The 14,685-nt window shown below is 39.3% G+C and overlaps 2 protein-coding genes across 2 annotated transcripts in view; one reads left to right on the top strand and one right to left on the bottom strand.

The window, feature by feature from the left end:
* Window positions 1–11,314, bottom strand: part of LOC107192469 (neurobeachin) — a 321,694-nt gene extending 310,380 nt beyond the window's left edge. Inside the window, exon 1 of the mRNA XM_015581727.1 lies at window positions 11,023–11,314. Within this exon, the coding sequence (XP_015437213.1) occupies window positions 11,023–11,181 (159 nt within the window). The 5' untranslated portion in view covers window positions 11,182–11,314. The remainder of the gene's footprint in view (window positions 1–11,022) is intronic.
* Window positions 11,315–12,250: 936 nt separating this feature from the next.
* Window positions 12,251–14,252, top strand: LOC107192458 (septin-2). Its single transcript, XM_015581717.1, has 7 exons — window positions 12,251–12,280; window positions 12,564–12,681; window positions 12,765–13,101; window positions 13,185–13,489; window positions 13,556–13,683; window positions 13,754–13,927; window positions 14,005–14,252. The coding sequence occupies exons 1-7, from the start codon at window positions 12,251–12,253 to the stop codon at window positions 14,176–14,178; spliced, it is 1,266 nt and encodes a 421-aa protein (XP_015437203.1). The 3' UTR covers window positions 14,179–14,252.
* The last annotated feature ends 433 nt before the right edge of the window (window positions 14,253–14,685 follow it).

Genomic DNA, 14,685 nt, shown 5'->3' with positions numbered 1-14,685 from the left:
ACGCACCGGCGAATGCCATCCAACCTGTTACTGTAACCGCGATGAATTTATCGAGTTAAGACGTAGTTATGTCATCACTGTCGCGGACCGTTCAAACCGAGTATGTAGTGCGTGGTGCATTTCGCTTGTCTCTCCGGTATGCACGGTACGACAAGCCGACAGCAATCTTCTAATTGAGAACGAAGACGACACGGGTCTTCAGGCGAGTCGCACCACAGCGCAGAAAGTTCTGTAAACGTGACTGATGCCACCCGCCCAACGTAACGAGATATTCGATGTTTTACTATTAACGTATCTTTACAACGGAGCAATTCAATAGTGCGATAACACTCAACGGAGCTCTATTCGTAGACGACCTTCGAGATAAAAATTCGGTAAAAATAGAATATCTTAAACACACGACTGGTTCGATACAGGTGGGAAGAGACAGGATCGATAGTGGTAAAATGTTATCATTCAGAATGCTATAAAGCCCCACCCAGTACACACTTGGATTCGTTACTACAAGCTATTGGAATTTGTCACAAAATAATGTGAACGTTCAGGAGACTGCAGGGCTACAATTAATCAGGAACAATGTTAAAAGGTATTGAACATTCAAGAATATTACTTTTCCTTTTACATCTGTTTATGTCTTTCGCCTAAAGTAGAAAGACTTTCCATCGCAATAATTCTCGTAACGAAACCGCAAACAACTCAGCAAAGAGCTATCGAAGTACTGCGAATAAAAGAAAATATTTGAAGCAATAACCTTGCCATCCTGTATAAACAGTTTCGATGCAGCGCCCTTGGGGCAATGTCTCCAAGTGGATATCGAGCTTAAGGGCCGTAAGAATATATCCGAAGAGAGAAAAAAAGGGATCGAGAACTGTCCAGACTGAAGCACAACCAGGAAAGGATAATTGAATATCCTTGCAACATCAATAGTACTGGAATACAGCCTTCGAGGGACCGATTCGCTTTACCTTTCATTAGCCCGCGTATTAATTACTCCCATGTACACAAATACTCGCACACGCGCGCAACAAGGTTTCAAGCAGCGGCCGCTTAGTTCGAATCGTTCCGAGGTTACAAACAATGAGAGCACGTAGTCATTACAGCGAGGGCTAATTAGTAGGCGGAATTAAGGTGTACATTGGGGTTATTACAACGCGAGCGCGTAATTAATCATCGTTTATACCGCGGCGAAAGGGTTCTGCTGATGGTGGGGGGAATAATGACAGTGTCACGCACGTCCACGAGCTATACACATACAACAAAATCGAATTTCGAAACTCTGTATTCCTCCCTGTCCGTGGTTCGAAACGCGAGTCGAACGAGACAGTACAAAGAAGAAAAAAATCGAACGGCGAATAAAACGGAAACGTTAACAGGAACTGATGACCGCTCCCTCCCCCGCGTGTCTCCGGCTCTATCTACCTGGATCCGGTTTTCCACCCCGCCTCTGACTAGCAACACGTGTTACAACGCGCAAATATTTTCGTAGCGTACTGTTTCGATGTGAAAAACGAGCACCATCGGATCCCGAAACTTGATGATCAAATACACGGAACGCGTTTTTCTCCTATGGGTCACGTCTCCCGGAGTGGAGAAAACACCGATGTGTGTGAGTGTGCACCCACCGTGTGCATCGAGCCTATAAATATCCGAGGTAAATGTCGATAGAACGTTCCACGAAGCTTTGGGCAACTGGTAAACCATAACCGGGATGATATATGCGAGAATGGAGAGGATTGGAAAAATTTAACTTCGAGCACCGGTGCAATTGGACTTGTTCGATCGTGGCTGCAAAAATGATAAAAATCGAGTTCGATTCTTCGTTTAAAAAGTATTAAACGGTATTATTTTTTTGTTTAGACAAAAGTGCCATTTCCATTCCAGGAATATTTGGAATATCTACGATGAAAGGACGTGTTTTATTGCTGGTACGTAATGAGGATAACCCTTCAGTGGTTGAGCGGCCACTTGATTTTTAGGTATCCAACACACTCGGTAGTGAGCGTTGGACATCGAGTGACGCTTATGAGGGCGAATTACCTCGGAAATTTAGTTTATCTCAACCTGATTAAATGAAAAGTCTAAATCCGTTGTGAACTCTAGTTGGTAGTTTTAATGACGGATTAAGGTATTATAAACTCGTGTCTTAAGCGATTACAAATTCGCCTAGAGCAATGGAATACAATTCAAGGAGGACCATTCTTGAAATTTCAAATCGCCAGGTATTTGTAATATTTCTAGAAAACCGGACGCGTCTACTTGATTTTTCAAGGTATCAAAATCAAATCCACCTCGACCGAGATCCACCCATGATTCATCCTCGAGTCCGCAGATGCGACCAATATAATTCATTTCACCTAGAAATGCCTGTTCTGCCGAGTAATCTGTTCGATCAACGGCAAGACAAATTGCAGCAAGCTTTTCTCGACGAGGTACGACCATTACGGAAGGAGGATCGTTATTTTCCAGACATCGTTCGCGACAGCTTTCAGTAATTATCATCGTCAGCGTGACTGAATCCCTCGTCCGTTCATAACAGTCTCGCGGCGTCCGACCGACGTTTGCGAATTTCACCGCGGAAAAGCAAATAAGACAGGTGATCCTATCGTCGAATTAATTACTGACCACTCGCGATGTGACAACAGGCTGCCTAGCGTAAAATTGGTCGACCAGGGGAATCCCTGTCCTGTCAACCGGGGCCTCGTCGTTCGAGCCCAACGGAAATTGCTCTGACTGATTAGTGTTGCTTTCCGCGGCCGATAGTCAATTTGAATCAATGACTTGTCTTGGACGTGACAAATTCCTGCGATAAGTATGACCGTTCGTAACTGGGGAGCGTATGACCTAATCGGCAAGAATCACCAAAGCACTGTTTTTTTTGCTGCAATTCCTACAAATTCTGTAGTGATACACAATTTGACTAATTTTATTACCAATTGTAGAATATTGTAGCATCTTAGAAATATTCATTTATCTAAAATCATCTTTTATTTAAAATAGTGTTAACAGTATTTAGAAAAAATTACAGAGAATAGTAATATTAAAATTGAAACCTATAAACTGTAGAGATAAATGAACAAGGAATGTGCTGTTGTAAGGTTTAATGTTCACTTTTCCGAACGAAGTTTCAGGAATAAATTATCCCCTTTAGCAGCTAGAAAGGGTTAATGGACCATTGACAAGAGGTCTGTCGGGCGTAACGGATGCGTGACACGGGCATGTACAAATCTGCAGGTCAGGCGTGTCCATGTCGGACGCGTACGTGAGCTTTAAACCGTTAAATTACCATAGATTTCGTGGCGCCAATCATTTAGCCAACAGTAACAATGTTTGCAAGAAAACTTAAATTTATTCGATGATAACTAGACTGTGAGTTCTGTAGTCATCTTTCAGCTTAAAGATTAATTTTTTCCTGTCTCTAGAATCTGTAAAAGACTATTCAAATCTCGAACGGTCTATTTATCAAATCCAAGCGCAACTTTTTTTTAAGAGTCTACTACATGCATCGAAATGCAGGGTCGCCTAAATCTATAGACCGATGGACCTTAAAAGGATAAAGGTTTTGCCGGTTTTACAACCCTCTCCCTGGGGCGTACTTGTCAATGTCTCCGAACAAGGTAGCCCAAAAAGGTATCTAACGTAATAAAACCAAATATATCAAAAAACTGCACTTCATCCATAAGAAATACTATAAATAGAGTGGCACAGTCTACAAACGAAATGTCAAATTTAGACTACCGTGAAATAATTTCCATGAAGTGTCTAAACGACACTACATTATAACTACAAATTTCTTTTATACATATGCCGCTATATGAGTTCAACAGTTTCAACGATCGTGTACTTTTTATATGTAAAAAGAAAAATCCAATATCAATAGAAAAAACGGTGTCACACATAGACTAGACGAACAGAAGCACCACCACGCTCAAAGAATAATATCAACGATAGTAGTACCTGTACTTTTTAGAGTCTGGTTAGCTGACCCATTCTACAAGTTCGAAACTTAGAAAGTTCACAATGTTTATGTATACCTTTAGGTTCGAGTGGTCGGAAAGTTCAAATCGGAAGTTTTCAGCGAGTATAAAGCCCGGTCGATTCCGTGTAGATATTCAGCACATTCTTCCCCACTTTAGTGTGTGTTCTACTCTAAAACACGGTCTCTGATTTTTCCTCCAAAACGTTCAATACCCCATAAACAGTAGAAACTGCCAATAAGGGATTTTCTTGGACATTTATTGAATTGCTTTCCAACACTTGAATTCTACACGTGGGATACACGCGCGCGTATTCAAAGTAGCTATCTCATAGCAAATATAATAAATACTTTAGTGAACCTATCTCTCGTAAATGCAGTTAAAAATACAATAATAGAAATCTTAAAATAAGTAAATAAAGAAACATAAAATCACTGAAGAATGAAAATCCTGTATTCTGGCATACAGCCTATGTATTTCTATTGTAATCTAAATGAAAAGTTGCACCAGCCACATGTCGGTGGTACGGTAGTCAATGCATGAAACGCCGCTTTTATATAAAAAAAAAAATCGTTCCGGAATAGTTTTTTCCGAGCGAAACGTCAAAGCGGTTAACTGATCCCGATATTATTCTCTTTTTTTTTTCTTTTCAATTCGCGTCATCGGCGCGCGCGTACATGTGAACCAAGCGCGGCAGTCAAACGAGAACGACACAGCCGACAATCGATTCACGCCACCAGTTGGTCGGGCCGATCGATGAATACACCTAACTGTCTCCCACGGAACACGCGAATAGAAACGAACGGACGACAATAGGCCATGAATTCCGGCGGGTCGATCTTGCAACACGCCGAATCTGCATTCCCATTTATATGGAAATTACAAAATCGCGCTTTTGTCCGATCAATTAGCGTGGATCGATCGACGGAAGGGAGTGGGCCTGGCCACCCCTCGGAATTTCGTGTGGTCTGTCGCGTGGCATTCAGAACACAGCCACTTGAGCGAAACGCTGACGCGAAGCGTAACGAGGAGCCATCAATATCAGACGCTGGATTCGTAAAGGCCAGACACTACATCTTGGAAGACCTTTCCTTTTCGAAAATCCATTTTCCAAACGAGATACACCTGCATGAAACTATGTACTTGGATGATTCAACCGATAATATCACAAGATTTACAGGTGTATTTTATATTTCAGAACCAAAAGAGAGAGGAGTTCAGGAACATTTGTTTTCGAAATAGCCTCCATAGTTTAACCTGTTAATCGGAGAAGACATGTTAATTTGTCACTTGTGTTCCCTCTGTATTTTCTACTGATTTTTCCCTCTTCACATTTATTTATCCAATGGTTTCTGTGTTTAACTGCGATTGTTCCTGCGCATTTTTATGTAGCGAAATCATTATATGCTCGATTAATAGGTTCGAATTATTGGAAATAGTTTTGATCTCTCGGTTACCAAATTTAAACCCAGTTCAATTCAACTTTTGGGGTCGTTTAAAAGCTGCATTATGGTTTACTTCGCTATAGACTGATCTATAATGGCAACAATACATAGTAAATGAATGTAATATTTAAAGTATAACATTTTGGATATAGGTGTCTGAGGTACATGAAATTAATGTAAATAATGAATAATGTACACAAATATGAATTTAATGATGTCAATAGGAGAATAGTTTCGAATGCTACGGTTCTAAGGTCAATTCTACAGAACTCGCTACAATTCCCTTATCTGAAGACATCTCACCTTCCCTATTCTCATGTACGATCGTTATCTAATGCTTCTTTCAAGGTTCGAATAGCATGACTTAAGGTCATCCAACACCTAAATTAAATTATCAATACCTTCACTCTCATACTGGAGATCATCTGATCAATTGATCGATTAAGATTCCATGATCGCAAGAACCTCAAGAAAGGAAAGTCACAAGCGATAACGACCGTAATAAAAGTCTATACAAATTAATTCTAATCACTTTAGTCTAATCTGTTTCCGTTATTTATTGTAACATTTGAATCCTAAGGAGATTATTCACACTGCAACGAGAAATTATTTTCAATGGAGATCAAAGTGTGAATGAATCGCGTCGAACACACGTGGATCAACGCGTCGTCACGCGCTGAAGGATATTCTCGCGTGAACGCTCTAAAGGTACGCATTCCTCGTTTACATTAATTATCAGTTTGCTAAAAAGCCCCGTCTCGCCGTTTAACAAGCCACGCGTATTGTACGGATGATTAATTGTCCGCGAACGTAACAAAAGCCGATTCAATCGCCCACGACCCGCTAGCATAAACGAGATAAACGATGCTGGATGACAACGAGCGTGCCATCCACTGGATGTGGAAATACGAGATTAGAGCGAAGAAATGATAGGTCAATGACATTTATGAAATCACCACGGTGGAGAGTTATGAATTTCAAATTTACAGAACAATTCAGTTACAAGCTGCACGACAATTGATCACTGCAGCTGAAACATAGGTGCTGCTTGCATGGCTTCCATTGACATGTGTAATAGCGAGGCTACGCTATAACAATTATGACGAAAATGGGGAAATTTATCGTGCAAAGACACAATCATCAATGATGTGTGTCAGGAATATATAATTATAGAATTAAATCGTCAAATTAAATTGTATTATAAGAACCTAAATGCAAGCACTACTGACGAATAAATTGTGAATGTTCACGCAAATTTGCACATACGTAGACTAAGAAAGCATTAAGGAAAGATTTGTATTCCCTATTAGATGCTCTATTATCATAAGCACAGAACACTTGATTAAACATTGTGGAAGCTTATGTGTAAACGTTTTTGCAGACTCACATTTGTAATGAAAACATAAATATGATAGACTAGTAGTAACTATTACAGTAATTTAGCAGCAATTAGTAGCAATCATAGTCCCAGTAGCAAACACGAATCATTAAAAAAATTCGTACAATTTCCTAGAAATCTATCTGCCAGCATAGGATATTTCGACCATGTGTACAAAAAATGGAGCTCTATTCCAAGAAAGAATGGAATTATCATCGAGATACGTAGGACCAACCACGGCTAATCTAATCTCACGTACTTTATCTACGTATCAACGATCTATCGAACGGCGCATGGTTTCGTTTCGTCGCGCTTCGAAAAACGTGAATTCACCGCGAGTTCGTGCCTCTCGAACTCGAACGGCTCGATAATCGAAATACGTCGAAAGAGACAGAAATGAAAGAAAGCAAAAAAAAAACAGTAAAGAAGCAACGTTACCCCGCTCGGTTACTCAACTAATTAGCCAATTTCCTTGCGCCACGTTTCGCGACGCCCCTCGCGGCCGCTCCCCACTTCAGTGTAAACGGATAATCCTCCAGACGGAAAAACTCGAAACCGCTTCCACTTTATCAGTTACTTATGTAAATTTGCCCGCCAAACGCCGCTATGTACATACATATATTTAGAGCAAGGCTAGCCTGACTCCCGCCACCGCCCAACGTGCACTAAAATGGTGTATTTTCGCGAGTAACGATAAAAACACCGATGGCAACGCGTGCATATACCATTGTGACGCTGCGAAAATTTCTTGCATCGCTGTCGCTCGAACAAAAGAATTATTACGTACACCATTCGGCGGAAGTGCATTATCGAGAACCGTTTGCTGGAAACTTTATCACTCAATAAGGCATTGGTTGGGCTCAAAAAGCTTCCACCTCTCGTGAATTACATAGATGCTACATTTACTGGCAAAATGCGTGAGACGTTTTTCTATGCGAGAGTAAATCGACAGAAAGATTCATCGGACACTGTGTGGGGCCGAGTATTGTTACCTCGATCTGAATTGATTTTCCAATTGCATTTTGAGATACAGCGATGCTATAGACTTTCGCTCTAATAACAAGAAAAATTAGTGTACATGTTTGATATATTATTGTACGTTAAAAAAGAGCCGGGAACAATCACCTACTAAATCTCTAACTACAGTCTGTTTGATGGAAGGCTAAATTGTCCTCTCCGATAAGAATGAATACCACTTTCAATTCCCTGTATACAGCACCGTGAAGAGAGTTCTTCACCATTTTTCCCGAGCAAAACATCGCTATTGATTATGAATTATTACCTCCATAAATTGTATACAAACGCGATAAATATCCGTAGCAAGATCCATCGTATCAGAGTTTACCCAAGCGCCCAACACTCGGTATTTCTCAGATCGATTTTCTCCGAAACGAGGTCTGGGGAAAAACTTAATTTCATCAGAAAAAAGATAACATCATCTTCATCGATTCGGTAGCTACCAAAATTATCTTGTATATTTTATATTTACGAATTTAATTGAAAGATCGAATTACTTTAAAACTTATATTCGAAAGAAAAAATCGTGTTCGTATTGAAAAATGATCTTCACGAATAATTCATAGAAATTGTGGACAGAAACTACATAGCGGACAAATATATAATCTACTTCTAAACAGAAACATTTCTCTTAAAATAGAATTCCTATCTATCCTATCCTTAGAGGAACCGACCAGAATCCTGTCAGTCACCCAATACTTCTTCGGGGTGGGGGGGGGACAAAAGCTTCTGCCCAATTGTCTTCGTCGCCACGACAAACGCAGTGGAGAATTAAGCATATTTGCCGAAATTCCGATTCCTTTGTGGTCTCCGAGAATGCCGCACCGTCGCGTCCGCAAACGACACTAATTAATTCAGGGTCAAAGAGAGTCAGGCAATTAGGGGGGGGGGGGGGGGTCGTTGGGGTTAAAAACGAGGAAGATCAATGGGTAAAACAGCTCCAATCCGGTATCGGCGACTAATTCCACGGAGCGGTTTGCGGATCGAAAAACCGGAGCGAGATCGTAACTCGGTGCAGCCGTGACGGCCGACATTAATCGTTGCCACGTGCTAGGTATTTGTCTTCGCGAGTTCGGGAACAAGTCGCGTTTGCCCACGTCTGTTCGTTTCGCTCGAGTTTCGGGGCAATTCGAGCGAAATCTCAACGAGGTTCGTTGGTTGGTTACAGGGCGGAAAAGGAATTTCAAATGTACGTGATCGATGGGATCTATTGAATGGCCACGCACATGTAGATGAAATCGACAGATTAAATTCACAAAAATAGTATGGTATCATTCAAAGAAGCGAAGTACCAACGTCCGTGTTGACACGTTCGAAAAAATATTGTATTGTTCGCATACTGAAAAATTTCGTTTTCATTTATTCAAAGTTTACTTTTGAATAGAAGGGAAAGGAATTCTAGAAAATAGGTGTGTAGTGTTCTTTTTTGTCTAAGTAGGCGTATGTAGCCTATCAACGACCTTTCCACGCGGGAACCGTCTACGTAAGATCACTGATAAGCGGGTTTTTCTACCTGGCGCCCCGGTTATACTACCTGCGCGACGGTAATCCCTCGAGAAATAGGAACAATATCGGACGCGAGATACGTTGACGCGAAGCACCGTTTCCTAGAGCATGGAGCACGAGATGCATGAGTGAATGCAATAAAAGTCTGACCATAAACTCGTGGACCGGAAATTTATACGATCGCTCGACGTGACTATGGAATCTTCCTTTTTGACCTATCAGCTATCGATAAGCGTGTCACGGAGAGTAATTAATTAGCAGAATTAATGAAATACTCGAGAGTGGTCACGATGAAGACAGGTTTGACGAGAGTGAACGTGTGCAAAGTAAAAAAAAAAGTCACCGGAGAATAAATATTTCTTTTAGTGCGGTGTATACAGAGGAAGATGAAATCATTCGGCAAACTAACCGCTGTAAAAACGTTGTATGCTAATTCTGCTGCGTAATTATGTGGCTATGCGCCATTTAGCATTGCCGTTTGTAACGTATTACGAATATTAAGTACAGTTGGTCTTGTAACGCACGAAATGAATATTGGAGTTCTGTAAACGGAGCGACATTGCGGTAAGGGTAAATGATACTAATATAACATGCACGAGTGTAGTGTCGACATTGCATTAGGAACTAGTTCTTCTAAAATTATTGGTATTCTGTTAATATTAATGGTATATGAATACTATGCTAACATGGTGATATGACAGAACTATGGTAGTATATTGGAACAGCAGTACTATAGTGATAGTATACTTATATGATAGCACAATAAATTCCCATTGTAATTCTATCAGTTTAATGTTGTACCAATACTGTCTTAGTCTTATGCTTGTATCATACCTGTATTATATTGCTAATGTAATGTTTCACTGATATAGTATTCGCTAAGCTGTAATATAACACAGCAGACAGACGATACAATATTACTGTAAGACTAACATAGTGTACTGATACAATAATATACTAATATAATAGTATTAGAGAAATATTCTAGTACAGTACAGGTAAATGGAATCCACTTGGCACTTACACTATAACAACAAAAGACAAGTAGGTGCCAGTATAATGTAAGTACTAGGGTAACACTAGAACAATACTAGTACAATGTCTCCAGTATCACTTCAAGTACTGCTGCTACAGTAACAACATGCTACTGGTATTGTTACAGAAGCTGCCTTCCTCAAGTACATTAGTAACATAGTAAAACGAATGGAATTACGACCGGATGAGAATTTGTTTTCGTGCACGGTGCACGCATAAAGTATCAATCGTAAAACGGACCGCGAGTAATAAAAACGGGGTACGTGAAGTTATTAGCAGTAAACGTGCTGAAGCTACTTGACGTTCGTGGTTGTACATCGAAGACCATTTAGACGAGGGGGGAAAACCTGTGCAAGGACAGTAGCGTATCCGTAAAAGTGTCGTAACGTTCGCGGAAAATTTAGCGGTTAATGTTGACTAGAATCGTACGCGGAACAACCGTCAACGTATCGCGACGTACCCGTTCTCGACTCGACCGTCGTCTATTCCATCCGATAGCCAATAAATAAAGAGTTATTTCCCGGTGTACCGAACAAGGCATGGACCGATACCCCGTTTGACAGTTCAAATTGACAGATTTGGGCCGATGCTCCGAAATCGGCGGGAATGACCGTGAAACGGACGGCCGGCCGCAGAACCGCGTTCACAAATATTTAGGGTCACTCACCAGGTGAAGCACGGTGTTGACAACTTCCCGATTCGACACCTGTCCCACTTCGATCAGCCCGATCAGCACGGCGAATTTGAGGCTGTCTTTCATCGCCATCGCCACCACCTCCTCGGGCCGTTTAATGTCACTGAACGGTGGACTTTTCATGTCCGCCATCGCGACGGTATTCTGTGCTGGCAACACGTTTTCCCCGCGAGGAGAATCTACGATAGTTTACACAAAGACCGTCTTATGCACGAGAGCTTTTCCCCGTCACATGATAATACAACACAAATTGATCTGCCATGTTAGAAAGTAGACACTGTTATGAGGGGTCTGCCAGTACGCCAGCACGAAAGACCCTAGCGTCGCGCTTGCAGTCCTGGCACCAACTGACCCCGTAAATTCCTACCTGGGACGCGTATGCGCAGGTGGCGGGGACAGGCGGGGTTTACGAATCCGTCGAACAAAAACACGAATTCGGAGACACAATGTTTTAGCCCACGCCCATTCACGGGAATATTTTTATTGACAGACAGAAGTAACTGGTCTTTGGACGTTTGTTTACATGAGCCACGCGAACGTGAATAATCTTAATTAGTTTTGCAAACGTATAGCTTTATCAGAATTCAAAATATACTTTGTATTCAGACGACTGTGAGTTCCTTATTTTGTCAAATTCTCGCATAAAATATTAGAAACACATACTAATGATGCTAATTATCTGAAAACGTAATAGGAACAACTCATTTTCTGACCCTCGAATTGAAAATATCCCCTTCATTACATTCCACTATCACAGTGTAGTAAATGAAAGATAATGTAACGCTATGATACACTAATTATTCAAAGGTGACAATTTATATATTTATAAAAGTCAATTACGTTTTTTGAATGACTGATCAAAAGCCTTTGTAAATATTGTACGATTCGTTATTTGTACAAGCGCAAGCAATAGTAATACTAATGATTCATAAAAATAATTTGAACGAATAAAATGAGTGAACGTGTATGTATAATTCACGCTGTCAAATGTATTCATAAACGAAATATATATTAATTTAAATTATGTGTTTATCTAGTCATTTTCAAGTATAAGCGTATAATTACAAATTGATATTCGAAAATAATTCAATTTTAATTTTGTTTGTAATTCATGCAATCATGAATCGAGCATGGTACTATGCGTGTGGTTGTCACTACAGACTGGCTGAGTGAGTAAACGCAGGCGTCATTAGTAGTAAAAATGGCGTCGGTGGAAGTTGAGCGTGCCAAGGTACGTGTCGTTTTTTTTTCAATTGAAGCATGTACCATGTTCCTTCTACTTATCTCTTATACGGGAAAATGTCATTTGAATGTCGTTCATTATATACAAATATAAACCTAAGTAATTGTCATCGTACGTGTAGCGTTTCTCGCCTGAAGGGCGTTGGTCTTACTTCTGTCATAATAACACAACACTCTTGATAAGCGTTCTCGCTCCATTTAGGGATAGTATACTGTTAATTTCCGGTCAGCTCGTAATACAAGAAAAAATTATGGCTAATTCATACTTTCAGTTGGAATCCAACTTACGTAATTTAAAATTATCTGGCCATGTTGGATTCGACAGTCTTCCAGATCAGTTGGTAAATAAATCTGTGCAAAATGGATTTCTTTTTAACATCCTCTGTATTGGTATGAAGCTTATTTAATCACTTCTTGATGAAGAGATTATATAGATTCGTAGTTCTTCATATTGTTAATTGTTATTATAATAGGTGAAACTGGACTTGGAAAGTCTACACTTATGGATTCCTTATTTAATACAAGCTTTGAGTCCACACCAAGTCCTCATAATCTTCCATCTGTGAAGCTCAAAGCTCACACGTATGAATTACAAGAAAGCAATGTTAGACTAAAGTTGACCATTGTTGATACTGTTGGATATGGAGATCAGATTAATAAGGAGGATAGCTTTAAGGCTGTTGTTGATTATATAGACGCCCAGTTTGAGGCTTATTTGCAGGAAGAACTAAAAATAAAACGTTCTCTAGCAACTTATCATGATAGTCGTACTCATGTTTGCCTGTATTTTATTTGTCCTACTGGTCATGGGTAAATATCCATTAAAAAATGTTATTTTGCACAATGTAATTATCAGTTTTGTTTCATATTAAACAATATTTTAATATGTATAGGTTGAAGTCTATTGATCTTGTATGTATGAAAAAACTTGACACAAAAGTGAACATTATTCCAATCATTGCTAAAGCTGACACAATATCAAAGACAGAATTACAGAAGTTTAAAAGCAAAATTATATCTGAGCTGCAAAATAATGGAGTTCACATTTATCAGTTCCCTACTGATGATGAAAGTGTAGCAGAAGTAAATTCTAGTATGAATGCCCATGTACCTTTTGCTGTAGTTGGCAGTACCGATTTTGTTCGTGTTGGAAACAAAATGATGCGTTCTAGACAATATCCATGGGGAACAGTGCAAGGTAATTATTATTACTTTTAAATCAGTATCTTAAAGCATTTCATTAATTGATTATTTTTTATTGTAGTGGAAAATGAATCCCATTGCGATTTCGTAAAATTGCGTGAAATGTTAATAAGGACAAATATGGAGGATATGAGAGAAAAAACTCATTGTCGTCATTATGAACTTTACCGCAAAAAGCGACTAGAACAGGTAATTATACGAAAAACATTTATTATATACTGGTAGACTCACCTATTAATTTCTAAGTTTTAATTTTTAGATGGGCTTTAGCGACGTGGATAGTGAAAATAAACCAGTTAGTTTCCAGCAAACCTGTGAAGCGAAGAGATCCATCCTATTGCAGGAGCTCCAACAGAAGGAGGATGAAATGAGACAGATGTTTGTAGTAAGAGTGAAGGAAAAGGAGGCGCAGTTGAAAGAAGTAGAAAAAGAGGTATAAAAAATTACTGTTCTTATTAACATTTACTATTTCGGGAGTACTAATAATTTATGTTAATACATACCTTTCAGCTACACGTTAAATTCGATAAACTGAAGAAAGATCATACAGAAGAAAAGAAAAAGGTTGAGGAAAGTAGAAAGAAACTCGAGGACGATATCCTCGAACTGAATAGACGAAAAATGCAGTTTGCTCAGCAACCTCAGCATCACACGCTAACGTTAGGGAAAAGCAAGAAAAAATAAAGTATTACACAATCGTTGAATACGTCTTGCAATAAATAAACAAGACGTGACATACATTCTAACTCTATAACGTAACGAGTATTATTTTAATTATTTGATACTACTGAAATTAAATATTAAATTATCCAAAGTTTAGATATCGCTGTAACATTTTCTTCTATGATTTATATACTTATAAGTTTTACTTACGCCAGACTGATTACGATAACAGTGATGTTTACCAAATTTAATTTACTTTTTATAATAACATATGCACCTTAAGAAAAATAAAAATATATTTGTTACTTATTGATTCGATTTGTTTAAACAATCTCGTCTTCGAACTCCCATTCTCGCAAACACAAGCGGATCCGTAATTAAATATTTTATTGTTCAACAAAATATAACAACACAATTGCATCGTACTTAAATAAATCTAATGTTATTAGCCGTACAAATTACGTGAAATATATGAAATGATTACGACCTAGGTTTTACAAAAGCATGTTTCGATTCCTAACGTGAAGC

The sequence above is a fragment of the Dufourea novaeangliae genome, unplaced genomic scaffold (genome assembly GCF_001272555.1).
Source record: "Dufourea novaeangliae isolate 0120121106 unplaced genomic scaffold, ASM127255v1 scaffold343, whole genome shotgun sequence".
Lineage (NCBI taxonomy): Eukaryota > Metazoa > Arthropoda > Insecta > Hymenoptera > Halictidae > Dufourea > Dufourea novaeangliae.
Note: the sequence above shows the minus strand (reverse complement) of the source record. Positions and strands in the feature narration are given on the sequence as shown.

What these genes read in the sequence shown, in the direction of transcription:
- LOC107192458 (XM_015581717.1), top strand. Translation starts at nt 12,251, where the DNA reads ATGGCGTCGGTGGAAGTTGAGCGTGCCAAG. An exon ending in ATTTGTCCTACTGGTCATGG is followed by an intron (nt 13,102 to 13,184) that starts GTAAATATCCAT and finishes TAATATGTATAG; the next exon opens with GTTGAAGTCTATTGATCTTG. An exon ending in TGAAAGAAGTAGAAAAAGAG is followed by an intron (nt 13,928 to 14,004) that starts GTATAAAAAATT and finishes CATACCTTTCAG; the next exon opens with CTACACGTTAAATTCGATAA.